General features: G+C 43.5%; 1 protein-coding gene across 9 annotated transcripts in view; it reads right to left on the minus strand.

Moving 5' to 3' along the window:
* Nucleotides 1-1,587: 1,587 nt before the first annotated feature.
* grip2b (glutamate receptor interacting protein 2b) overlaps nt 1,588-26,448 on the minus strand; it is a 48,642-nt gene continuing 23,781 nt past the window's right edge. For 3 of the 9 annotated variants that reach the window (XM_088309096.1, XM_088309092.1, XM_088309100.1), the window contains exons 2-26: nt 17,784-17,861; nt 16,224-16,356; nt 16,008-16,153; nt 14,877-14,963; nt 14,598-14,673; nt 12,770-12,915; nt 12,390-12,537; nt 12,133-12,305; nt 11,877-12,056; nt 11,618-11,770; nt 11,323-11,509; nt 9,708-9,853; nt 9,548-9,628; nt 9,117-9,180; nt 8,779-8,924; nt 8,185-8,329; nt 7,495-7,634; nt 6,715-6,918; nt 6,224-6,386; nt 6,029-6,143; nt 5,711-5,876; nt 5,061-5,263; nt 4,624-4,770; nt 4,270-4,447; nt 1,588-3,969 (exon numbers count right to left, since the gene is read on the minus strand). In XM_088309096.1, coding sequence (XP_088165222.1) covers nt 4,292-4,447; nt 4,624-4,770; nt 5,061-5,263; nt 5,711-5,876; nt 6,029-6,143; nt 6,224-6,386; nt 6,715-6,918; nt 7,495-7,634; nt 8,185-8,329; nt 8,779-8,924; nt 9,117-9,180; nt 9,548-9,628; nt 9,708-9,853; nt 11,323-11,509; nt 11,618-11,770; nt 11,877-12,056; nt 12,133-12,305; nt 12,390-12,537; nt 12,770-12,915; nt 14,598-14,673; nt 14,877-14,963; nt 16,008-16,153; nt 16,224-16,356; nt 17,784-17,861 — 3,383 coding nt within the window. In that variant the 3' untranslated portion in view covers nt 1,588-3,969; nt 4,270-4,291. Of the gene's footprint in view, nt 3,970-4,269; nt 4,448-4,623; nt 4,771-5,060; nt 5,264-5,710; nt 5,877-6,028; nt 6,144-6,223; nt 6,387-6,714; nt 6,919-7,494; nt 7,635-8,184; nt 8,330-8,778; nt 8,925-9,116; nt 9,181-9,547; nt 9,629-9,707; nt 9,854-11,322; nt 11,510-11,617; nt 11,771-11,876; nt 12,057-12,132; nt 12,306-12,389; nt 12,538-12,769; nt 12,916-14,597; nt 14,674-14,876; nt 14,964-16,007; nt 16,154-16,223; nt 16,360-17,783; nt 17,862-21,653; nt 21,794-26,448 lie in introns of those variants that run through there. The other 6 variants (XM_088309094.1, XM_088309091.1, XM_088309099.1 and 3 more) reach the window with 4 other exon arrangements.

Here is a 26,448-nt window from a genome sequence, read left to right on the forward strand (position 1 = left end):
TCCAATTTTGTCTTATTTGTTATAAAAACAAAATAAATCAAGTTTTAAACCCTGGTTTGAAACCATAATTGGTATTAATCACCCTAGTTTTAAACCTTAATGGATGGATGGACTTATTTGACACCCGAGTTAGAAAGCCTCAAATTAGGAAAAATGAATAACTCTAGTTGGAAACCTTACTTTGAAACAAGAATGCAAGTTTGAAACCCTAATTGGAGACCCTAACCCTAGTTTGAAACCACAGCTGGAAACCCTAACCCTAGTTCAAAACCCTAATTAGAAACCCTAACCCTAGTTTGAAACACTAACTGGAAACCCTAACCCTGGTTCAAATCCCTAATTAGAAACCCTAACCCTAGTTTGAAACCCTAACTGGAAACCCTAACCCGAGTTCAAAACCCTAATTGGAAACCCTAACCCTAGTTTGAAACCCTAACTGGAAACCCTAACCCTAGTTCAAATCCCTAATTAGAAACCCTAACCCTAGTTTGAAACACTAACTGGAAACCCTAACCCTAGTTTGAAACCCTAACTGGAAACCCTAACCCGAGTTCAAAACCCTAATTGGAAACCCTAACCCTAGTTTGAAACCCTAACTGGAAACCCTAACCCTAGTTCAAATCCCTAATTAGAAACCCTAACCCTAGTTTGAAACACTAACTGGAAACCCTAACGCTAGTTTGAAACCCTAACTGGAAACCCTAACCCTAGTTCAAATCCCTAATTAGAAACCCTAACCCTAGTTTGAAACACTAACTGGAAACCCTAACCCTAGTTTGAAACACTAACTGGAAACCCTAACGCTAGTTTGAAACCCTAACTGGAAACCCTAACCCTAGTTCAAATCCCTAATTAGAAACCCTAACCCTAGTTTGAAACACTAACTGGAAACCCTAACCCTAGTTTGAAACCCTAACTGGAAACCCTAACCCGAGTTCAAAACCCTAATTGGAAACCCTAACCCTAGTTTGAAACCCTAACTGGAAACCCTAACCCTAGTTCAAATCCCTAATTAGAAACCCTAACCCTAGTTTGAAACACTAACTGGAAACCCTAACGCTAGTTTGAAACCCTAACTGGAAACCCTAACCCTAGTTCAAATCCCTAATTAGAAACCCTAACCCTAGTTTGAAACACTAACTGGAAACCCTAACCCTAGTTTGAAACCCTAACTGGAAACCCTAACCCGAGTTCAAAACCCTAATTGGAAACCCTAACCCTAGTTTGAAACACTAACTGGAAACCCTAACCCTAGTTTGAAACCCTAACTGGAAACCCTAACCCTAGTTCAAATCCCTAATTAGAAACCCTAACCCTAGTTTGAAACACTAACTGGAAACCCTAACCCTAGTTCAAATCCCTAATTAGAAACCCTAACCCTAGTTTGAAACACTAACTGGAAACCCTAACGCTAGTTTGAAACCCCAAACCTAGTTTGAAACCCTAACCATTGTCTGAAACCCTTTTTGTAAAGCGGCATGGTCTCGCAAGTCACTAAACTTCCAAATTCTTGACTGTTGACAGCCGTGGGCCTGAGACAGAGATTTACAAAGCGTCATTAAAGTGGACTCAGCCTTGCAAAACAAATGACAAGACAGTTTAAATTTTTATTTTACACATGACAATTCTCTTTTATTCAGTTAGCTTCCCAAGTTCGGGACGCATCCGTTGGTGGTAGAAAAATATTATATGACACGTAACTTTACAGAGGCAAAATGACACATTTGAAAAGCCCAATCTGGAATTAGGAAGAAGCTTTGCTGACTTTTAGCACTTAAGTCTTATCAAAACATTCAAAATCAAGACAACGTTGCGTAAACAAGACCACATTCCATCCAATGTTCACAAGTACATACCAGCAACAAACACCAAAAAGCACAACAGCATTCTGAATATTTTTTCTCTTCTTGTGGCGCTACCCTTGAAGCAACGGATATCTGAACACAAATGCCCAGCAACACATGTGAACAGACAATGACAAAATAACTACACTCATCTATTCGTCATCTTCTGATAAAAACAAGGAATATTTGTGCCGTACTAAGAAGCCGAGAGGAGCGGCCTCTCCAGTGCAGTAGAAGCCTTTTATACTGCCCCCATGTGGCCAAGGCACGCATCTGCGAACCAGCAGCAAGATTGTTTTTAATTGTAATTCATGACATCATGACTCTGTCAAATACTATTCAGTGTTATTTTCGGCCGTGGCAGTTGCCAACAAACACTATGTATGAAATACATTTTTAAAGACGGTTATTATACTCGCGGACAAAATATAAAATATCATTAAAACAAAGTCAAGACAAAAAGATTTTTTACATTAATCATATTTCTGCTCTCTTTTTTACCCCTTCAAATATTGACTTCCAGATTGGGCTTCAAACGCAACTTTAACATTGAGATGCATAGGCGACCACACGCACACACATTGACACACGCGCACACACACACACATTATAAATACATGAAAACCAACAACACTTTTGGAAGGCTTTTCACAGTAACTTGTTTTTGTTGCTTTACAAAATGTCAATGTAAAAAGTCATGCCATTATTTACAAAATATTGTATCGTACACTGATTTGTGCTTTTTTAACAACACACACACACACACACACACATGCTTTGTTCAGAGTTCGTCATTATTTACATGTAAACCAACAGTATTCTGGTGTCCACACGAGCACGCACACGCACACACACGCGCGCACACACGCTGGGGGTGTGAGGCTGAACACTTGTTTATTTGTTGCAGAAGCGTGCAATAATAGATATTTGTATATTATATAATAAATCCTAATCTGTTTCGATTTTTTGGGGGGGTGTCTACCAACTGTCTGAATATTGAAGGGCATGTGCGGCTTGTAAAGTCAGCAGAAAAGCTGATATATTTGCTTTATTATGAGGGAGGAGGTGCGTCTAGGAGGAGAGGGTGCGCACCTATTAGCCTCAAGGCGCTCCGTGACTTATCGGCGAGAGACGGGGGTGTAAAATCGAGAATGAGAATTTTGTCTAGAATTTGTGAGATGTTCGCGCACATAAGCAGCGTTTGCTGGGGTGGTGGGGTTTAAGGGTGGGGGTGGGGAGGGGGGGTGAGAGGGGGTGCGCCGTGGGTGTTATCAGGTGAATGAGTTCATGTGACGGGCGTGCGGGCCCCTTCTTAGCGGCGCTAATCCACAAATAATTGCCTCTGAGAGGGTGACGTTCCGGAAGAAAACAGCAGCAGGTGACGTTGATGTAAAGCTGCTGGAAGGAATGTGTGGGACTAAAAATATGGTTGGGGGTGGGAAATCGGCAGTTGGGGGGTGAGCCACTTGAGTGCGTCCTCCTGATTCCACAAGTTTCCATCCACACAGACAAGCAAAGCCTGGAAAGGCAGGAAGCACTTACTCATTGAAGAAGACTGCAAATTCAATGGTTGCCATGGTAACCACGACATGTTTTGGAAGTGGAAACTGAAGAAAATGTGGGGCTTTGACAAAAATATTGGGACTGCTACAGGATGTGGAAAAAAATATTTAAATCTGAAAAAAATCTCAAAAAGTATAACAATCGGAAGTCAAAATACACCTTGAACAAAAGTATTGGGACACCTGCAGGACATTGAAAATATGGCATTTGGACAAGTTACTGCTCATAAAACTCTGCAAAAGAGCATGTCCCGAAAAAGTCTAAGTGGTGATGACATTATGGCGCGGTGCCTTCAAGATGACACACTCTTATTGTGCTGCAGTGTACATGACGTAACAAACTTCATCCCGAGCCCCTTCGGTGGAGTTGCGGTGTTTGTGCGAGTTTAGCAGCAATGCGGACGTCCGCAAAGACTCCACAGTCAGTGAGGACGTCATCCTCAGTACGCAGGCGCTTGAATCTTCCGGTTGATGGTCTGGTGGGTCTCGTGGCAGAAGTGAAGAAGCATGAGGCAAAACCTGGCGCTCGTTGGCTGGAAATATGTCACACTGCAAAAACAAGGCTTTAAAACAAACAAGGAAAAACATTTGAAATGAGGAATGTATTACTGATAAAAAAAAAAAAAAACATTTCATTTTTTACACATTTGGTAATTGTATGTTTTATAAAGTACATTTTTGTCAAGTGCTATTTTTATACATTTTTTGGGGTGGCTGGAACGGATTGAAAGCATTTCCATTCCTTTCAAGGGCGAACGATGATTTGAGAAAGAAATTCAAGTTACAAGTGTGGTCACGGAACAAATTCATCTCTCAAATATCATTTGCTCAGTTTTAGAGGCCTAATAAAGTGCCAAACAAACCTGACTGTCAGGTGCGTCTGTGCTACAGGTCCAGGGGGTGGTGGTCCAGAGTGTTGTTGTTATCCTCTGCGCCGTCCAGCGGGTTGCGACTGATGACCAGTTCCAACCGATCGCCGGCCTCCGTGATGAGCGGCACTGCCAGGCAGCAGTCAAAATCGCGAGTCCTGACGTGGTTCACCTGAAACAGAGAGCAGGAAATGTTTGGCTTTTGGTGAATATTCAGGATGAACTTAAAATGACTCCAAGAGAAACCCAAGCTGTAAAATTGACAATTTAAGTCTGACTTGGGCAAAGACACATGACCTACGACAGAATGTCAGACTTTGTTTATGATCGAAAGGCGATCGGCAATACCTGAAGGATCCTGTCGTAGGGTCGGAGGCCCGATCGGTCGGCTGGTCCGTCCGGTCGTACCATGTTGACATAAACGCCCTTTTCCAGGAAGCCGTCGGACACGCTGAAGCCGAAGTCGTCACTTTCGGGATCTTTTATCACAGTAACCTGCAGGGGATGAAACAAGAATGGACGTCATGGCCCAGGAACAATTACTGGTACTGGTTCTGGTTCTTTCTCAAGGGAATTACTGCAAACACCAAGAGCCAAGTCCCCACCACAAATACTTCGATTCATTGTTTAGCTTCCGGGTTACTTTTACAACTTAAACAATGATCAGTTCATCAGCAAGCGTTGCAGAAGCCTGAAAATAAACCTTCTCAATTGAATCAGGTGTGCTGGAGGAGGGAAACATCAAAAACAGAAACAACATTCAAGACCTCTTTTGTGAAACTGACTTTGTGCAGCTCTAGAGGCGTTGGCGAGAGGAGCCCTTGCATCTCCTCCTTGATACGCCGGGACTCCCACGTCCTTTCCGAGACCCTCAACGAGGCCTTGGACTTGGGCTCGTGGTGCATAAGCGGGGACAGGTTGTCCTCCGGGAGGTGCGTCCCCGCATGGAGCAACTCATCCGGGCGGAAGTGGACCTCCAGGCGGGCATCTACGACGGGGGGGGGATGCATAAAACATGGTTTACCAACCTTTCCTCAATTATAACCCCCCCCCCCCTCTCCTCAAAAAAATATTCACTCAAAATAATGCATCTTTGTTCATCCATGCCAGGAATGCATTGTAACGTGATGGATATTAAAAAGTGCGTCCTCAAGACGGCAGAGCGGTTCTTTCTTCAATTACCGCATGAACCATTTTCTCGCCAAAATTCAAACTCTCTCCTCGTTAAAGTGGAAGAAAAAAACGTGGCATATTTTGGGAGTGAGTATGCTCTGGGATTTTTTTTCTCATATCAGACAAGTGCTTTTGGTCAATAAAGGTAGTGGAAAATTGGATGGGGTGTCCAAATCAGGTATGAGGCATGTAAAACTTGCTGGATAGGGGCCCTCGAGGACCGGAGTTGCACAGTATAAGCAGTAGTTTCGACAAGGATCACCTTCATGGTCGTGCAGGTGCAGATCGTCGTGCAGGTGCGCCCCCTGGTGGAGGAAGGAGTTCCGCTGCAAGGGGCTCATCCGGCCGTGGCTCAGGATGGGATCGCTCGCAGGTTTGTTGACGCCTTCTACCCCCAAACTGATGGCTGTGCCAGTCATGATTGACGCCTGCGAAAGACCAACTAGATTTTCTCATATGTCAGCTGTAAGCTTTGAAAAGCAGTTTGGTGATTAATTCTTTCATTATACTAAAAAACGGACTAGTCATCTGCTTTATTTTTTAGAAACACTATGCAACTTTGCAATAAATGCTAACAAACCTCAATCTCTCGAAGCAGTTCCGATTGGCCGCAGGTCTCCAGGTCTTCCAGAGCCTGACACCAGAAACTGTCTTCGGGGTCCAGCAGAATTCCGTCGGACGGTTGGCCGAGGAAACTGATGGGGGTGAGATGTTGATCTTCAAGTCCAATTTTTTTCTTTTTTTTTAAAATGAATTTCAAATTTTGCCGTCTCACCTCAACGGTTTTTCCCACTCGTCCTCGCTGAAGCCGCCGTCGCTGAAGGGGTAGTTCTTCCGGCAGCCAGGCGGGGGCGTTGTGCTACGCTGCTGCTGCTTCGCGCTGCGCCATTCGTGAGGATGAAGGGCCATGCCGGTGGATGCCTGGTGGCTGTACGTGCCTACGTCGGACAACATCCACGGAAATAAATACACCACTTTTTGGGGGAGGGGGGCAAATATACAACATTTTTAATTAAAAAAAGAAAAAGTATAATTTTTCCCCCCAAAATTCAAAATTTTCCCCATTTCAGAACTAAAATCTTTATCAGAAAAATATTTGTTTCCTTTAATACTATGTTTTTCAATTATCCACAATTTGTTTCTCAGAAATATACAAATATTTTGGAAAATACAACTTTTACACATATTTCTGCAAAATCTGATTCGTTGTTTCTTTAATTATAGACCTATCATTCATTCATTTTTTTACCCAAAAAATATAGCTACCCTGGCTACAGTATCCAGCGTCCAGGCCAGAGCCGTCCCAGGAGTCCATAGCAGAGTCTACGCTGGGGATGGTCGTGGCGTAAAGTTCAGACAGTTTGTTGGTCTGCTGGCTGTCCGTCAAGTCGGTCAAGTCGTCCTCCTCGCCGTCGCTGAGCTCGTTCTCCGTGGCGTCATCTGCCTCGCTCGCTTTCCGATCGTCTGCATCTTACCGACAAAAAGCGACAGGATGAGAACAGAATCTCAGGTCTGAAGATGCCATTTATGAAAAGACGCAGGAAGTTGTTAATATTGGTTAGAAGCAGCCATTTTAGGGTCATCTCAACTATTTTCGGCCGTCCTTTACAGATAAATTTATCCGATGGTAATATTTGGGAAATTCAGCCGCCGGACGCTAGTTTTATTTAGCATCATGAGAGTGGGTCTTACATGAGTAGACCCACAAAAAAAAGTCTCCAGAAGTCAAGTCGGCAAAGATAGAGGAAGTTTTAAGTAGACATTTTTAGGACTGAAGAGATGACTCAGTGGATGGAATTTTTATTCATTTATTTTTTTAAATCATCTCCCACCACCAGTTTCATCAATTAACACCAATTTGGTTGGGAATATTTACCATGCCGAGAAAGTCTCAATGACCTGTGCCCGAAATTGAACAAGAAGTTAACTTTGAAGTATCAAGCGTCCAGAGCAGGAACATCGACCAGCTGATTTGGTGCCACCTCTCATTTCTAGTGTTGATGTCTGTTGTTGCTAAAGTTTATCATCACAATCATGTCGTCTTACTGTCGATCATCTTCTTGATCTTGAGCGTGACAGTCTCTCCGGCCATCTGCAGGAGGTGAATGGCTTCGCTCAGGGGTTTGCCCTTCAGGCTCACGCTGTTGATGGCCAGGATGCGGTCGCCTACGTGGATTGCGCCCGTCCTGCTCGCATGCACGCACACAGACATATGACTTCCTGTGTGTTTTATTTGCTTTAAGTTGACAGCGATAGATGTGTTTGGGTTCAACTTCCTGTCTCCACTTTTCAATTGACATTGGAGTGTTGTGGGAAGATTATTTTTTTTTCCAGAGGAAATTATAGAAACAGAAATGATTTATGAAAAGTTCAAACAGTGTCCATTTCTAAGAATGCACACACACCCAAAAAAAATGTCAACCAACTAAACAGACAGGAAGTGAAGTTTTTAAACATGGTGGGGATGTCAGGGACCACCAAGGTGAGAGCAGGGTGCATGGTGCCCCCCTTCCCCCATTTTTACTGCCTTACAGACTACCCAAGGCCAAAAATGACCCTTTTGACATTTGACAGCAATAAAAATAAGACACAAAATATAATTCATTCACATTGAAATGTGATGACTTTTCTTAAAGTTTTAAAATTTAAATATTTCAAAAAATGTGCTACAAAGTCTTTGAACAACAACTGCTTGACAGAGTGTGTGTGTGTGTGTGTGTGTGTGCGCACACGTACCTTTCAGCCAAGCCTCGCTTGGTGAGTCCCGAGATGGTGATGGGGTCAAAGGGTTCCTCCGTGCCCGAGATGGTGATGCCCAGGGGCCCTCCGTAGCGCTTCAGCTCCACCGTGTAGATGATGCTGCCGGACGTCTCCTGCTCGTCTGGCACACGCACACAGACACACACACATGTGCTTTCACATACAATAGTCATGAGTTAGAAGTGTTACCATGGTTACCATGTGTGTTAAGTAAATTACGCTACTCCTTTCATCTACTGTAATGTCTTTTTTTTCTTTTTTACATGACTATAAAACGTTAATAAATCATAAACAGTTCCCAGTTTATGCATAGGGACAAATGTGGCATTTGTTATTTCCAACAAACTAATCATATTTGTGGTAGTAGTTGTAGTACAAATGAAAATAAACAACTTTCTCTTCTTGAATAAAAAAAAAAAAGTGAGTTTCAGCGTTACGGAAGAAGGCTTGTGTCCAACAGCGCCACTGTGTGGTTGACTATACAACTGCATATTGCCAAGAAAGTACAGTATTGTTGGTTGGTTGTCATTTTTGTCTTGACGAGGTGGCGTCCAGGTGACATAGCCTCACCTGAGTTGTCCTCGTCCTTGCGGATCTTGAGCTTGACGAGCTCCTCGCACTGCTGAAGGATTTGCTCCGCCTCCTCCCGAGAACAAGTCTCCAGACGCACGTTGTCGATGCACAGAAGTTTGTCGCCTGGCTCCAGAGTTCCTGTCCTAAAGGAAGGCGAGACCAAACTTTGTACTCATACATTGTAAGAAACCAGACGTCCAAGTGTGAACAGTTTTGTTAATTTATTTTAGAGCAAGAAATATATCAATATACATGTATTGATCATTTGAATAATAACCGTCATACAATTTATATGACAAATACATCATTGATAATGATGATGACGAGTCACTAACCTGTGTGCCATGCTACCCTTCTTGATGTCGGAGATGATGAGAGGCTCTCCTGCCTTTTTATTGGCTGCGGATTGATGAAGCCGAAAATCACGTGATTAAAAAAGACGTCTCCAATCTTCAAAAGCAGGATGGTGTGCGCCGCAGTAGTTACTCTATTTCGCCACATGTGGGCGCCATTGTACCATATGTGTGCTGCGCACTGTTGAACAGGAGAGCAGTGGACCCTCCAAAAATGAGTGAAACATGGACTTCTAAGCATCAGTTCAGCGAGGATCTCTAAACTTTTGCGATGTTTGGCTTTTAATTGGATGCACACAAGACTGACAGGAAGGCAAATTGATTGATTAATTGGCTGAATAATCAATCAATAGACTCTAGACTGACTGAAAATAAGCATTTCAAAATAAAAAGTGTCCTTTGCTTGTTCTTACCGCTGATGGTGAGTCCCAGCTCAACACCTCTTTTCTTGGGCAGTTTGACATGAAAAGTCCCGCTACTGGGCACCACGGACTCTGCGGAAAAGAAAACCCCACAGGATGTAGTTTACTTCCTGTCACAGCGTCATGCCCATTTGCCACTTGACATACACACCTGCCACGTCAAACTCAATCTCCAGCGCGACTTTGTTGGTGAGCGCGGCGTCGCGAAGCAGCTGGTTGGCCTCCTCCAGGGTGCCGTCCTCCGTGGCGATGCCGTTGATAGACAGCAGCCGGTCGCCCACCTGCAGGAGGCCACACCTGCCGAGGAGAGATGGTTACTGTGGTGACGTCATTCCCAGCCCTTTGAGGGCCGACATGGTGACGTCTTCCACGACAGTTCTGTAGGTAGGTAGCATAAAATAATCGATGACAAGCCCAGCAACTGGGCAACTAAGCACCCTTCCAAAAAGAGTCAAAGACCGGGATAGGGGATTCCCCCATATGTGGTCCTTTCTAAAGGTTTCTAATTTTCCCCCACCTTGGGGTGCCAATCAGGGAATGTCGTTAATATTTGTCAACACTTGGCATGTGAAGCCCTTTGAGGCGTTTCTGTGATTAAGGGCTATATAAATAAACTTGACTTGATTGATAGGTAAGTAACAGACCAACCAACTGACCAGTCAACCAATTAAGTTAGCAGCTAAGTAACAGAGGGACAAACTGAGCAACCTGAAAAAAAACTGATTTGCCAACTAATGGACCTATAAAACCACCAAGCAACTAACTTGCTTGACTGACGTAGCCAAAAAACAAGTGCCACAACAACCGACTCACAGACAAAAAACTAACTGAGCAACTAATTGAACATGCCATGAAATGATGAGTCGACCAGCCAAGCAACCTACTCATCTGATAATAATGACTAACGAACTAAAATAACTAACTGACTAACCGACTGACTTCCCAAACGCCCGCCCGCTTGACTATCCGATCAACTAATGGCAATGAAAATAAACCATATTGTAATGCTAAGTTGCTTGTGGTCATTCTGCCATTTTCGAATCACACACACACACACGAACACACTAAGATGTTCACGTGCTCATCGAACCACGCAGCTAATTAGTACTATTAGCGTGGGCGCTAGCAGAGCGAGTGGCCTCGGGGTACATCGAGTCTACTCAATGTGCGTGTAGTATTTTAAATCAATCAACACACACACACAAACACACACATTCGGGTGACATTAGCAATCAGTTACAGTGCCTAAGCATTGACTCAGATGCGAGCGTGACTGCGCTTCGTCAAAACACAGCAACACATCATCGCGCTCGTCCATGTATTTGTGCTGTTTCATATTTGATTATAATAATCAACGTTAGCTAGTAGCCTTCGCACGTGCAAGCAGATTAGCACTGAAGTCTCCCCGCTGCCTGCAAAGACTGCGGGATCTTCCGAAAAAAAAAAAAAAGTGTATTTACTCAAGAAACCTGACGGCAAAGACGAGAGGGGGGAAAAAAAGTCCAGGGAGGAGCCATGAGTAAATATTTTGTGTGATAGTCCAAGAGGATTTCCCCTCAGCAGAAAATCACTGAACAAGACAAAAAATCTGCTTGGAATTGAAAACCAAATGTATTTTAAAGGAATTGCTACAGCTTTTCCAAATCCAAATCCATGTTGACAAACGTTGCCTCCAGATATTCGCAGTTGCTCCTTATTTGCTGCTTCATATGCTGCGCGATGATAGCTTCTGCTATTTTGGGTCCCGTCCGGCCAATCAGACTCACCTCTCGGCCGAGCTGTCGGGTTCGATGAATCGAATGAGCGGAGGCGCAGAAAGCGTTTCGGTGGCAAAGATTCCTCCTTGCAGCTGGACGCCAAAGCCATTGAGGGGGTCGCCCGTTAGGATGACCTCGCTGGTCTCCACGTGGACCACCTGACCGCCCGGACCCACCGAACTGGACGCCAGCGACACTGAATACACACGCACACACACACCCAAAAGAAAAATCGACATTTTTAAAAGCTCTCCTAAAATGGACTCCCAATCAAACTAAAGTTCAAGAGCAAAGTGAAGCTCACGGGAGCTTTTGTGGTCTTTCTTTCTGTGTCTGCGCTTGAGCAGCGAATTCCGGGGGCTCATGGGGACCGTGGGCCTGGGGAGCGTGTTGGAACCTTGGCTGCTTGGGGCCGACGTGGTCGTGGAGCCCGGAGAGAAACTGGCAGACACCAGAGCTAAGGGCAGACAGTGTGCAGAAATAATCACGACAAACTCTATACATTGCAAATATTTAGAATACTTCTCTCAAGTGTGTGTGTGTGTGTGTGTGTGTGCGCTCACACTTGCAGTAGTCAAGGTTATTGTTGTTGACGGCGTTGTTGTTGGAGGCGGTCCATGACTTGTGCAGGGTGGCGCTTCCGTGACAGTGGGTGGAGTTTGCGGGTGGTGAACAAAAGTTGACGCAGGGGTCCCACGAGTGAGGGTGGTCCGACTTCTGAACCTTCACTGGAACACAAGTCACTTTATTCCAAACCAAAAAGTAAAAAAAAAATAAACAGTCGAATCACCAACATTCTGTTGACTGTTAATATCCCACCAGTGTCATGTTGCTTGTTTCCGGTCAACCTGGTTTGGTGCACGGGGAGCATCTCCAGCCTGACCAGCTCGCCGGTGCTGGCCAGCAGCTGCGTAGCCTCCAGGACGCTGCAGTGCTCCGTGGACGTCCCGTCGATGGACAGCAGGTGGTCCCCTGCGTGCAACGCTCCGCATCTGACCACAAACACTGTTATGAATGTTTTTTTTTTTTTCGATTTGCTATATTTTTTATTTTTGTGCCGGTGAGCCGATACGTACCTGTCCACCACACTTCCGGGCTTGACTCGCTCGATTACAATGACCCTCTTGTTGCGGTGGTTGGCTGACGTCAGAGTGATGCCGAGCGTGGCCCCCGGAGGTTTGACCATCTCCACCAGGAGAGGGCCTGACGCATTGGTCAATGTGTCTGATTGATTGAAGAATACGCAATATTTCATATTTTATAATACTGAGAATATCACCGATGGTTGCCCGAGTTTGGTGCAGGCAGGATGAGTTCACTTTCCACTAAGTGATGGAGTGAATTTAAGACTAAATGGATGTGCCCTGAGACTGACTGGCGTGTGTTAGCTTGATTGCTGGTCAAACGTTTATCGAATACGACAAAAACTGTCTGTGATGTGTGTGTGCGCGCGCACCCATGATAGTGACATCATACTCGATGTGGAAGAGAGCTTCCTGTCCGCACTGAGCCAACACGCTAAGGGCGTCACCGTGGCTGGCGTTGTGTAGTGGCACGCCGTCCACCGTCAAAAGGCGATCGCCAGGACGCAGTGTGCCCTCCCTGGAAACACACACACACACAATTTCATGTTGCTTAATCAAACTGTCTTCAGGGGCTGACTTTGGACAGACTAAGAGAACCAAGAGAAATGGCCAACATGGCCCTAAATTGGCTGTTCCAGAACTAAAATGGCAGACTTCTCGAGTCTTTTCCGACATGCGTCTTGAGATTTTGATGGACATGCCCGTCAAAATTAAAGTTGCTAAATCCAACCTGCCTCAAGGCTTGAATTTACAAATAAACGTTTACTGTGTCGATGTTTCTCACATTTGCCATCCTAAGTGCAGTCAGTGGATGAATTTTGTGACCGCTCCCATTTAACTTGTTGGTCGCAATATTTGAGTTGTTCTCTCTCTCTCTCTCTCTCTCCATATTTTTAAGCCTTTTTCTCATCAACGGCGGAAGAACTCTTAAGAGCTGCACTGAGTGAAAGTGAGGATTAACTTGCCTCCGACTGGCACATAAATGGGATATAAAGCAGCGTGAACGCCTCATTTCCTCCGGGCTGACCCACATTTTTGGAGGCAATTTTCCTTGCTCAACTGAGCCTCGGGCTGTACGGACTCCGAGGAGGAGATAGCGGGGCCATAGCGAAAGCCGTGTCTTTGATGCTCGGGTCAATCGCACGAGGAACGTCTACCAGGTGGAAAACGCTCTGTTGAGGATGGTTGGATTTGTAAAGGACTACACTGTCTTTCATGTCTATAAAAAGATGAAGGTTAGCTTTGGTCAGGACAATAATGTTTTTTTTTTTCTTGAGAAAAAAAATCAATCAGCTTAAGCATCGTCAAAGACCACGTTGAGGTGTTCAAAAACACGCACATTAGCTTTGCTGAAGACGATCAAGACACAAAAATTAACCACCCAATACACACATGAAAAACAGTTATCAAAGACGTGAAATAAATATCTAAGATATATAAGACACAGGTTGGATATACCGTCATAAATGCAGACAAAGAAGACATGAAAAATGACAATGACACAAGGAGAAACAGACCCACGCATAAAATGCAGACGTCAAAAAAAAAGAAAAAAAAAAAAGCAAACACAAAAGAGGCATGAAACAGCCATCAAGGACAAAGATGGAAAATACTATTTAAAAAGATCTGTAAAAGGCAGGTATCTAAGACACGCATGAAATACTTGACTTCAAAGACACGATAAACAAGACTCCACACATGGAAAAACAAACCTCAGAGAGAAATAAAAGGCATCAAGACAAACACACCAGGGAAAACAGACATCAAAGACACATGAACAATGCCAAAGAACAACACATGTAAAATGAATCCGAACCTTACGAACAAAGAGACAAGGAAAAGAAAGCAAAAGACTGATCTCAAAGACACATGAAGAACATACACATGGAAACAGACATCAAAGACAGACGGACATCACAGATATGGAAAGCAACAGACATCAAAGACAGACGGACATCACAGATATGGAAAGCAACAGACATCAAAGACAAAGTGTGTGCAATTCACTTTTTAAAGAAGCATGATCACATTTTCTGTCGCTGCTATCCCACTTTAGCTTTTCTTTCAACGAAACGACAGAGTAAAAATAGCTTGCAGTGTCATCCTGTTGGAAGCCGAGGCGCGCGTATTCTTATTCTTCTTCCTAAGGACGTCGCGTTCACCCTGTTTATATGTAGCATGCGTCCAGTCGCTCGCTACCTGTCAGCGGGGCCTCCGGGTCGCACGTACGTGACCACCAGGGGGCGCGACTTGTGCCAGTCCTCGTGGATGCCGCCTGGGAAGAGAAAGGTTACTTGAGTCCAAACAAATCAAGATACTGAGCTAACGCAGCACACATGTCACAGAGCAAACAATCCTTGCTAGCTTAGCATCTTTTTTTTTTTTTTTTTTGCAAGCGCTAATTAACACCCCAAATCTTTTAATCTGTGCTGCACTGCGATCGGTCAACCATCTTTCTCGGGGCTGTCGATTGTTTACCTCTCACTACGAAGCCAAAACTGCTCCCTTCTTTGTGCAAACAGATGTCGATTGTCTTGGAGATCACGCCTGATGTGCTGTCTGGTGCTATGAAATGAAATTAGTCGAGTTAATACTGTACCGACAAGTCCATTACGACACACTATGCATTATTTTGACAAATAAACATGTCAAAAACACACAAAATAAGACAGAACGAATACATCAAAGACACATCAAAATCACATGTGGATAAAGGAACACATACACACAAAATTAATACACACGTACAGACGTGAAGATTAAATCAAAGAAATACATAAAACTGACATTAAAGACACGTAAGACAGACAAACACAAACAAGGCACACATGAAATACACACACCTAAGACACACACAAAAATGTTGAAGAAAATGAAGCAAAGACGTGAAAAGCAAACTTAAAATAAGACATGCATAGCCACAAAGACACAAAGGAAAGAGATCAAAGACACAAGAAAAAGCAAATCCAAAACATACCAAAGGCGGCCTTCAAAGTCAAACGCAAAAGATACAATCAAAGAAATGTTAAAAAAAACTGCAAAAAAAAAAGACAACAAAGACAACGACGTCACAAACACGAACATATGACAGATATCAAAGACACATCCTTGGTTATAGTGTCGTGAAAACTTTGACAGAAAGAATGAGATTGTTGCTTTATGTGTTTTCTTTGTCTACCTGGTATATATTTTTAAAGTATTTTTACTTTTATTGAATTTCATAGTATAGTTTGAGTTATTTTGTTTGTTTTTATTAACCTTGATGGAGACCGTAGGTGTCAAACTGAGGCCCGGGGGCCAGATTGGGCCTACGACATCATTTTATGTGGCCCAAGAATCCAAATCTCTTGCGAAAATCTACTAAAATTTCAAATTGTCATACGTAATAAATAAGAAAAAAATCTTCAGATATTGCAGCATTTTTCACATTGACTTGAACAAATATGATCCTTGATTTCTGATTTTAAAATGAGCCATACATCAATTTGTTGCGTATATGCTGTCATTTGATGAGCCTGTTAAACATTCCTATGGTTACATAACGACACTACACTGTGGCCCGCAACAAAACCGAGAGTTAGACCGCTGTGGGACGTGCGGCGAACGCACCTGTGGGCGGCAGCTCGTACTCCACCTCCAGCAGGACGCGCTCGCCAACGTTCTTGAGGAGGCTGATGATTTCCTCGTGCCGCAGTTTGGTCAAGTTGATGCCGTTGACCGACTTGATGTAGTCGCCCACGTTCAACTGGTCGCTCCTGCGATCCGTAACAGCAGTCAGCCGCCGGGCTGCCGCGCGCGCCATCGTGCGCTCGCATACATACGTACCGAGCGGCCAGCCCGCCGGGCCGCAGGTTCGAGACCCGCGGCTTGCCGTCCTTGTCGGTTCCTCCCGAGATCGTCAGGCCCAGCGTGCTGCCTTCCTTCTTCACCAGCTCCACCATCGTCACCCCCCGCAGTGCTTCTAAGCAAAACACACACGCAGACACGGACACACGGACACACGTACAAACATATATAAAAACATGCACCCATATACAGACACACACACATAATTAAACACACATTTAAACACCGACAAATGTACACAGGCAGGGACACACGCACACAAATACACGCGCACACATAAACACGTTAAAACACACAAATGGGCATGTACATGTGCGCATACATGCAGACAAACACACGCGCACACACACTCCAACATACACAAAACACACGTACACGCCCACACAAACGTGGGCATTCAAACACGTGCACACATATCCATGCACACAGAAACATGTAAATACACACACACACACACACATATATATGCGCCCACACACACACACACACGCACAGACAACAGGTGAGATGGAGCGTTGCTGTGATAGATTAGCAAGATTAGCCCAATCCCCGAGGCGACACTCAGGATCAGTGAGGCACTTCAGACCCCAAAAACACATGCTCACACACGCACTGCAGAGGGGGGTGTGCTCACTAATGAATCACACTGGGTGTCATATTTGCATAAAACTGGAGTGCACTTGTCAAGGGATTAATTCTTCCGTACATTGCACGCACGCACAGCCACACACACACACACACACACACGTTGTGTTAATGATGTGTTATGGTGTGTCATAGCGTGTAACTAACTGGACTGTTACAACTTGTATGTCATGATGAGTATATAATATAGAGTGTCAAAATGGTCTATTAATTGTTATAGTATAGTGTATATTAAAGAGTATGTCATGACGATGATGATAAACTTAATATAGTGCCACCTTAGACACAACATAGAGATTCTCAAATTTCCGCATTGTGGGACTAATAAAGGACATCTTTACTACTATGCAAAGATTTGTTTTATATAGATCCGGTGTGGGCAAACTACGGCCCGGGGGCCACATGCGGCCCGATAAATATTTTAGTCCGGCCCGCCGAACTTGAAAAAAAAAATAAAAATGAATAAACCTTGGAAATGTTTTATTTTCTAAATACTGTGGTGTGTCAAAAAATATATATTTTGTTGTCATGCTTTTGTTCACTTTCATTTAAAATTAAATGTATTTTTTTTTCTCAGATGAGGTGAGGTTACCAAAATACTTCATCCATCTGCTCCCGGTCCGGCCCCTCTGTCAAATTTTAGAACCCATTGTGGCCCGCCAATCAAAAAGTTTGCCCACCCCTGATATAGATTGTCAGAATGTTTACTATATAATGTGTCGATGTATATTAAAATGTGTTATATATATATGATGTACACGTAAAAGTCATTATGTGCCAGTTTATACTGCTTTATATTGTATCCAGTATGATAGATAACTGATAGTAAGTAAATTGTGATGATGCATATAATATAGCGTGTCAGAATCCTTCCAATACAGAGTTGCTACATGCCTGGTATACTGTGTCTCCTTGAGGCTGTGGTGTGTTCCGGTCCAGAGACGTCTTTTGTCTTTCCATACGGTCCATCATCTGCACACAACAACAACAAAGTTGTAAGGGGGCACACTTACATACTATGTGATGGCCGCAATGATGTGTCGGCAAGCTGATGATGACGTTATGTGTCCTAGTTTACTCTCTACACCGCCACTTGAGCTCTAGTCTCTGTGATAGGCTGCTTGCAAAAGCCAAACGCTTAGATGGTATTGTTGTATTTGCATTTTCTTTTTACGCAAACACAAACATGAAATCACTGTCACTCAAACACACAGAAAAACAAAGATGCACAAACAAACACACACACGCACACATAGACAGACATACAGACTATACATTGAGCAGCGGTCTGCTCACAAAGGCCAAACGCAGAAACGAGTTTTTTTTTTTTAGCCGCTTCTCAGCACCCGAAGCCTTCAAAGCGGCTTACCGTCATCACGTGAGAGGATTAACGTTAGCTGCCGCGCAAAATCTCACAAATTGTCGTTAATATTCCCCCTTCAAATAATTAGGAACTAATATCATATTGTAATTAGCGCCATCACTGACCACTTCATTAGGCACACCTGCATGCAAATGAGACTCAACCTTTCCTGCCATCCTCATGTCTTAACATCCTTGCATGCTGACGTCCACAAATCCTCACACCTGTTTACATCCTCAAATTCTCGCATCCTTGCATCCTCAACTTCTCATATGTGCATTCTAACATCCTCAAAGCATCACATCCTTGCATCCAGCAGAAACTTTCTTGCATCCTTACATCCTAGATCACTCGCATCGCCGCATCCTTGCACCCTCACATCCTTCCATCAATGCATCCTTGCCTTCTCACAACCTTCTATCCGACCACTCTTTACATCCTTGCCTCTTCGCATCCTTGCAATATGACATCTTCAAATCTTTGTATCCTTGCATCCCCAACTGACCCCCAATCCTTGTGAATGAATTCTCTCCTGTGCAAGAAAATGATACAATAGTTTGAAGAAAAAGTACTTGTAAGTGTTTTGTAATACTTGTGTAAGTACTCAAAGACACTTTCAGAGCTTCATATTGACACACACACACACAAAAGCACAGCCGCTACCTGAATGCAAAGGCGCCTGATTGCAGTCATTATGATGCTGAAAGTGGCGAAAGCGACATGTAATTAGTCGGCGTCCATACAAGCAGCACTATGCTTTTGTTGATACACACACACGCATGCACATGCACAAACACGCACGCGCTCTCCTGTGAGATGCGCACCACCCACATAAGCTGGCCAATGGAAAGAACAAGCAGTAATTAAGAAGCTTAATGGCTTTTGTGTTGTGCTTAATTGCATCCTGACGTGTCAGAATGGCGATGCTGCTGGTTCGGGTTCGGGGAGAGACGGGGCCGTCAAAGCGGATCGCATGTTGTTATTTTTTGCGTGGTTGGGAAAGAAAGGTGTTACTACTGAACACGCTGGAGCTTGAAAGTCCGCCAGACGACAAGAAAAGCTTCAAAGAGTCCTTCAACTTGCCAACTGTCTAAAAAAAAAACAAAAAAAACCGCAAAAGACCACATTGTCGCTTTCTTGACTTGATCTTCTTTTTGCCGCTACATTGAAATGACGGAGTAACACTTGAAGGCTTCCTGACAGCAAAGGCCTGGCGGTGAGGATGCAAAAGACGGAAAGCTTGGCATGACGAGAGGATGTAACGGAAGCGAGGATGCAAGGACGTGAAGTTGAAAAGCAAGGATGCAATAATTAAACCACGAGAGGATGTAAGGATGAGGTGATGCAATAAGGTGAGGAATCAGGATGCTAGGAGAGAGGAAATGATGAAAGAATGCAAGGAGGTGAAAAGGTGACAATCCAAGGATGTGAGGTTGTAAGGGAACAAGGAAACAATCAGCGCCATTTTCCTCCTCCTTAGCATGCCGCGTCGCATTAGTGCGACTTTGCTTCTCAGTTTGAGGTGAAATGACTCCACGCATCGTGTCGTCAAACTAGCACATTAGCGGCTGCGCTCCGCTGCCGGCGCGCTATCTATCGATCGGGACGGATTTCCCCCCGAGGCCGAGCGAGCGTGCGTTTGCTTTTGTGCGCCGGCGTCAAAGAGGAGCAATCAGCCCGGTTGGCTCGTTTGTGGTCGCTATGCTGCTGGTGCACGAATAGGATGACACCCGTTTGGTTAATAACCCCGCTCACTCCAGTGCGTGTCACAAGAGCTGCTCCATCAGCTCCTAATTAGCTAGCTAACCACCTATCAACTCACCGAAAAATATTCATACTTACCTAATCAGCTACTCACTACCATGCCCACCAACATCACTCACCAACTAAACTATCCACCTGGCAACCATTTGACGAAATAAAATTGAGTAAATTCAATAAAAAAGTTTTTCAATGTTACTAACTCAATTCTCAACTCAACTTTGCCTCCTTTCATTGTTCACATAAAGTTTTTTTGGATCTGTGTAAAATATTTTTCTGTTTGGTTTAATCGTCCTCTTTGGAAAATTTGGCGGAAAAAAATTATTAGACTTTTAGATTTATTCCGTTGGCATTATTTTTTTTTTCGTTTGTTTCAAACTAAATCTAAAGCAACATTGAAACTTCAAAATTCTATTTTTGTTACAATATGACAAAATGTAGAACAGTGACCTGTCACTATTGTTGGAAAGAAACAAACTACACGAGGCTGAAACTCACAGCACACTTTAGGTCAAAGGTCAAACAAGATAAACATTTATCAAAAAATATATATAAATATATCACTCAAAGTAAGTCAACTTTGAGTTCAAATAAGTTTGAATATTTGAGTTCCTCAGGAAAATATCAGAAAATGGCAAAAATTCAAAACGTGAGCATGATGACAAAAGAATTTTGGTGCTTTTCCGTTCAAATGAAGGCACACTTGGTATCTTCTCTTTGATTGTCGGGACAGACTACAGGTGCTCATCATTCGTGAGTCGACTGCTATGTGATGTTTTAACATTCATCACAGAGAGCAGCTGCTCACACAAATATGAGCTGTGTTGGTAAATGTTCATGTACGTCACTCAGGAGGCTTAGGGCGAGAGAGCGGAACGGCAAGCGTGGTTGCTGTTGTAGTTTGACAAGTGAGCGCGGGAATTGCGCTGAACGATAATCAAAAGTCGAGACGTTATTACACGTTGCCGTTCTTTGTTTGAATAGCAACCAATAAAAATGTACGACCCAAAGACACGCGTTGTTCATGGGGCTACGGGATGTTACGTACGTTGAACACCAGAACACATCAGAAATTAGCCAGCAAACAGGAGCAATTTGACAATAAAAATGCGGAATTAGCTAACAGACATCACAAATTAGCCAGCAAACCTATGAAATTAGCCAGAACCCACAAGAAATTAGCCACCAAACACGTGATTTACCCAGCACACGTGGAATTAGCCAATTAACATGAAAAGGTGCACAGTGAACACAATAAATTACCCAATTAGCAACCAAACAAGCACTTAGTAGGAAAACATGAGGACAAACGTCTGACTTTAGCTGGCTAATGCGGAAATAGCCAGAAAACATCCGAACAAAACATCTTGAAACAAATTGTATCACATCCTGTAATCTTTCATCAGTGTCTCCCTCGAGTGGTTCTTGACTCTTTGCCACTCTTCCTGTCATCAATGGTTTGGTCCATGTAAACTAGACTGCCCCCTACAGGCGTGGAGTACTGAAAAATTAATTCACCACTTATATTTGTCGTCATCGTTGCTGCTATTCTATTATGAGCTCCACGGCGCCACCTGCAGCTCGCTCGTCCACTTCTTTCTTTCCTGCTTTGCTTCCTTCCTTCCGGTCCAAACACTCACCTCCACTGGCGGCCCCGATGTCCCTCCGCAAACCACAAAACATCACCGCAGACATGGAGGAGATCAGCTGCCGTGTCCACAGCCACACAGAGACACTCGCACACAACTGGGAGAGCAAAGAGTACAAGGAGAGAGGGAGAGAGGGAGAGAGACAGAGAGCGCGAGAGAGAGAGGTAGAGAGAGAGAAAGACAGAGCTAGAGAGAGAGAGAGGAAGGGAGAGAGTAGTAGAGAGCGCTGTGGACCGCTGAGCGCTCGGGGAGCCAAGTGCTGATGATCAAAGATGACTGGCGCTTACGTTACTACCGTTTGAGAGAGAGAGAGCAAGTGAGAGTGAGAGAGAGAGTGAGAGAGTGAAAGAGAGTGAAAGAGAAAGAGAGAGAGAGAGAGAGAGAGAGAGATGAAGATGTCAGGATGTAAGGAGTTGAGGATGCAATGAGAGGATGTAAGGTTGTAAGGATGAAAGCATGCAAGGACATATGGAGGTGAGGATGCAATAAGATGCAAGGATGAGATGTAAAGAGGTGAGAAGGTGAGGATCAGGGGACACAAGGAGGTGAAAATGCAAGGATAGGGTGTAAAGAGGTGAGGATGGAAGGATACAAAGTTGTGGTGGTGAAAGGATGACAATGCAAGAAGCAAGGATGAGAGGATGCAAGGAGGCGAGAATGAAAGGATGTGAGAATGTAAGGAGGTGAGGATGCATGGAGGTTAAGATGGAAGGAAGGGATTGGGAAGAAGTGAGGATGAAATGATTCAAGGAGGTGAGGATGCAAAACACAAGGATGAGTGGAGGTACGAATGATAGAAAATGAGGATGAAAGAAAGGAAGGAGGCAAGGATACAAGGATGAGAGTATGTAAATAGGTGGAAAGATAAGGAAGGCTGCAAGTAAATATGTAAGGCCACAACGATGGGAGGATTCAAGGGTTCGGGGATTTGATCTGATGCAAGGATGCAGCCCTCACTTAACTTTGAACTTTCACATTTCAATTTAATAAAATCAGCTTTCCACATTCATGTGCAAGGAAAGCGACAACAATAGCTTGAATTATTTCGAGTAGTAGCATTAACATACCAGGAAGTCTTCACACACGCCACACGCAGCCATATTTGAAAGCATATACAAACACTGACGTGGGGGTGCGTGTGTGTGTGTGTGTCGGTGGGTGTGTGTGTGTGTATGTTTTGTCAGAAATAAGCCTGCCTTCTTATTTACGCTCTGTCTCTCGCTCGCTCAGTGTTTTGGTCAGTTGTTTTCGGAGCTCGTTCGCCCGCCTCTGCCTGACCTACTTTTCTCTTCCTAAAAAAATAAATAAATAAATAAATAAATAAAAAGTTCATTCTGCATCTTTGCATCAGCATCACTTGGCTGGCATCCTGTCTGACTCACACAAACGTGCCCGCAGCTGCTTTTCCCGCTTCCTTCATACATGCCGCAACCGCCAACAAGACAGATGAAATTAGCCATCAAACATGCAACATTAGGTACAAAACATGAACTTAGCGAACAAATATGAAATTAGCCAGCAAATGTGGCAAGTTAGCCAGAATACTTGAAAAGGTAAGCCAACAAGATTAAGGAAATTAGCTAGCAAATATGTAACATTAGTCAGAAAACATGTTCATCTAACCAGGATCAATTAGCCAAAAATGTGAAAATTTACAGTAAAACCTGAAACAAAATAGCCAGAAAACATGAAATTAGGCAACAAATATTAAATTAGACAGAAAATAATATATTTCCCAGAAAAAACATGTAGTGAACGTAACAATAGCCAACAAACATCTGAAATTAGCAGGACCACAGGAAAAAAATAGGAAGCAAATGTGTGAAGCAGACCAGCAAAGCTGCAAATTTCACCAGCAAACATGGCGAATTAGCCATAAAACATCTGACAATAACTGCAAACATGAACTTAGGGAACAATCAGAATAAATCAGCCAGTACATGTGTGAATTTAGCCAGCAAAAATGACAAATTAGCCAACAAATATGCCATTTGCCATCAAACGTGAGAAATTAGCCACCAAATGTGGAATTAGCCAGCTCGATTATCGTAAATACATGATATTAAATTTTTTTAAAAAGCAATTTGAATGATCATAACACTTGTGTGGTGTGTGTGTGTGTGTGTGTGTACAAGCAGTAAGGCCCAGAGGGAAGCAGAGGAGGAAGGAGTGAAATTAAGCGCTCTTGAGAATGACTCATGTCAGCGCACTCATACAAACACAAACACGCACACGCACGCACACACACGCTACATGTATACAGACACACACGTGGTGGTCCGAGGTGGTGGTCTTATCTCAGTCTTCCTCCTCCTGAAGGACTCGAGTGCAAATGAATCTGCACTCGAAGGATTATGGATTATGGAAGAACTTTCAAGTGGCAAATGACAGCCTCCTTCCCGTGAGGGCGTGAACACCTGACTGATGTAGATGACGACGCTGTGTGCGCAAAGCCAACGTGATACTTTAGCCAGCAAATGTGAAATTAGCCTGCTCACACACGACAAGAGGTAACAAACATAGCATAAACATAACGGCCTGCCAACATGCATGAAGTTAACTAATATGACAACTTAGCGAGCAGGAATGTGACATGAGGCACGATATGTGACCAGCAACCCTGTAATTAGCAAAACAAACTTGTGCAATTAGCCAGCTAGGATTCAAGGTAGACAGCAAATGAGCAAAATAAGACAATGAACATGAGAAATTACACAGCCCCCATGCTAACAAAAGCCAAAAAATTTGAAATTAGCCTAGCAACATGTGACGCTAGGCGACAAATGTGGAATTAGCAAAACTAACATGTGAAACTAGCCCACAAACGAGATATTAGCCCGCAAACACATGACAAGAGACAACAAACATGACATTAGCCATAAAATGTGTAATTAGCAGAACAATGATCCAGCCAAAAATGTTACTTTAGCCAGCAAACATAAGAAATTAGCCAGTATGTGGATTTAGCCAGCAAAAAAAAATAGCCATAAAATTAACCAGAAAAAATATATTAGCCAGCAAAAAATACTACAGCTAGCAAACACAAATTAGCCAGCAAACATATTTAATTAGCATCAAATGAGTTGGAAAATTTCAATTCAGCGAACAATAGAAACGTTGTGAAGCAGGGACAAGGACGGTCAAGAAAACAAAGTCACTTGCTGTATAAGAGGTTATAAAGAAACACAAGCGATGTCGTAACAAGCTGACTGTTTCTGGCTTTTGATTCAACAAGTCATTCATTCAAAAATGAATATCTGCATATATAATTCTTAGCTCTCTAACACCAGTCTGCCTCAGCCAGCATCTTGTTTCCCTCTGGTGGCCACCGGTATAAATATAGGCCTCCTCCTAACACGCTAATTAATCTCTTGTGACAAAATCAAAGGAAGTGCATCTGCATTCGTGAGAGGAAGGAGGCGAAGGCTCAGGAAGGGGCCGGGATGCAGATGGGAAACAACAAAAGGTCGGACGAGTGCGACGGAATGTCCCGCTTTGGTTTCAGATACTGTAAAAAGTCAACAGAATTCTTGCTTTGATGTGAAATTAGCCAACAAATATTAAATTAGGCAGTAAGCATTTTTGCCAGTAAAACCAGCTAAAAACACACCAGCAATCATAAAGAAAGTCAGTTTGTAAAATTTGTCAAAAAATGTAAAATATCCCAGCAAGTCAGTGAACATTTGAATTTAGCCAGCATTCATGCAAATGTAGCAAGTGAAATGTGAAAAAAGTGTGAAATTACTCCACCTCAAAAAATCGCAAATTTGGTCAACCATGTGTGGAATTAGTCACTAAAAATTAATTAGCCAAAAATGTTTTACCAGCATACGTGATAATTAAATGTAAAATTAGCCCGCAAATGCTAAATTAGCTCACAACACTGGAGCCGTCTGCACGAAAAGAAGAAATGTTCCGCGCTCTCATTACGATCCACCAAAACTCACACGCTAAGGACACGAACTTTTCAACAAAATGCCAACGCTCATCTTAAGTGACATTTCTGTCAGTCAAAACTAAAATCCTCATTCTCTTCTAGCATCACATTTGCAGTCCCCGAAGTCAGTTTGAGTTAGCACCACGAGAGTTTTCAAACATGAGTGAACCCACAAAAAAGCCGAAAGAAGCCTTGCCTAAAAAGACAAGAACGCTGATTCAAAGCCACGATTTTAGGTTCAATTGGCTCAGTTGTGCTCAAGTATATTTAAAAAAAAAAAATGCCCACAAAGTCAGGTTCACTTTACAACATGAAATTTGGTAGGCATGTCTAACATGAGGAGACCCACAAAAAAGTCTCAAAAAGCCATGCTTGAAAGGACTCAGGAAGTCAGCCATTTTGGTTTGAAGCGGATATTTTCAGGTGTCCACTGAAAGAGGTCACATGATGTGCAAGTATTTTTTTTTGGGGGGGGGGAGTTGAGCATGAGCCCATCTTCAGCGTCACACTGACACACGTCAATCAGTTGATCAATAATAATCATCGACGCGACTGACACTCGCCTGATGTGTGCTGGCGGGGGTTGGTTGAGGGGGATGGTGGGAGTTGGGAGGTTCACAGGAGTCTTAATCACGAGTGGTCCCAGCGCGGCCCGAAAGGCGGCACTTTGTCCCCGTTTCCCTCCCTTTGCTTGCCTTCTCTAGGCTTGACTTCAAAGCCGGAGATCCCCAAATCCATAAATAAATCATCAGAAGGGGCCGACGGCAGCCCAGTCTCACACAGAAACCGGCAAACACTGACGTTAAGAATCGTTCAATTTGTCACGACCGCAAAGAAATCGAAATCAAA

This window comes from Idiotropiscis lumnitzeri, chromosome 11 (assembly GCF_059441095.1).
Source record: "Idiotropiscis lumnitzeri isolate Australia: NSW breed Sydney's pygmy pipehorse chromosome 11, RoL_Ilum_1.0, whole genome shotgun sequence".
Lineage (NCBI taxonomy): Eukaryota > Metazoa > Chordata > Actinopteri > Syngnathiformes > Syngnathidae > Idiotropiscis > Idiotropiscis lumnitzeri.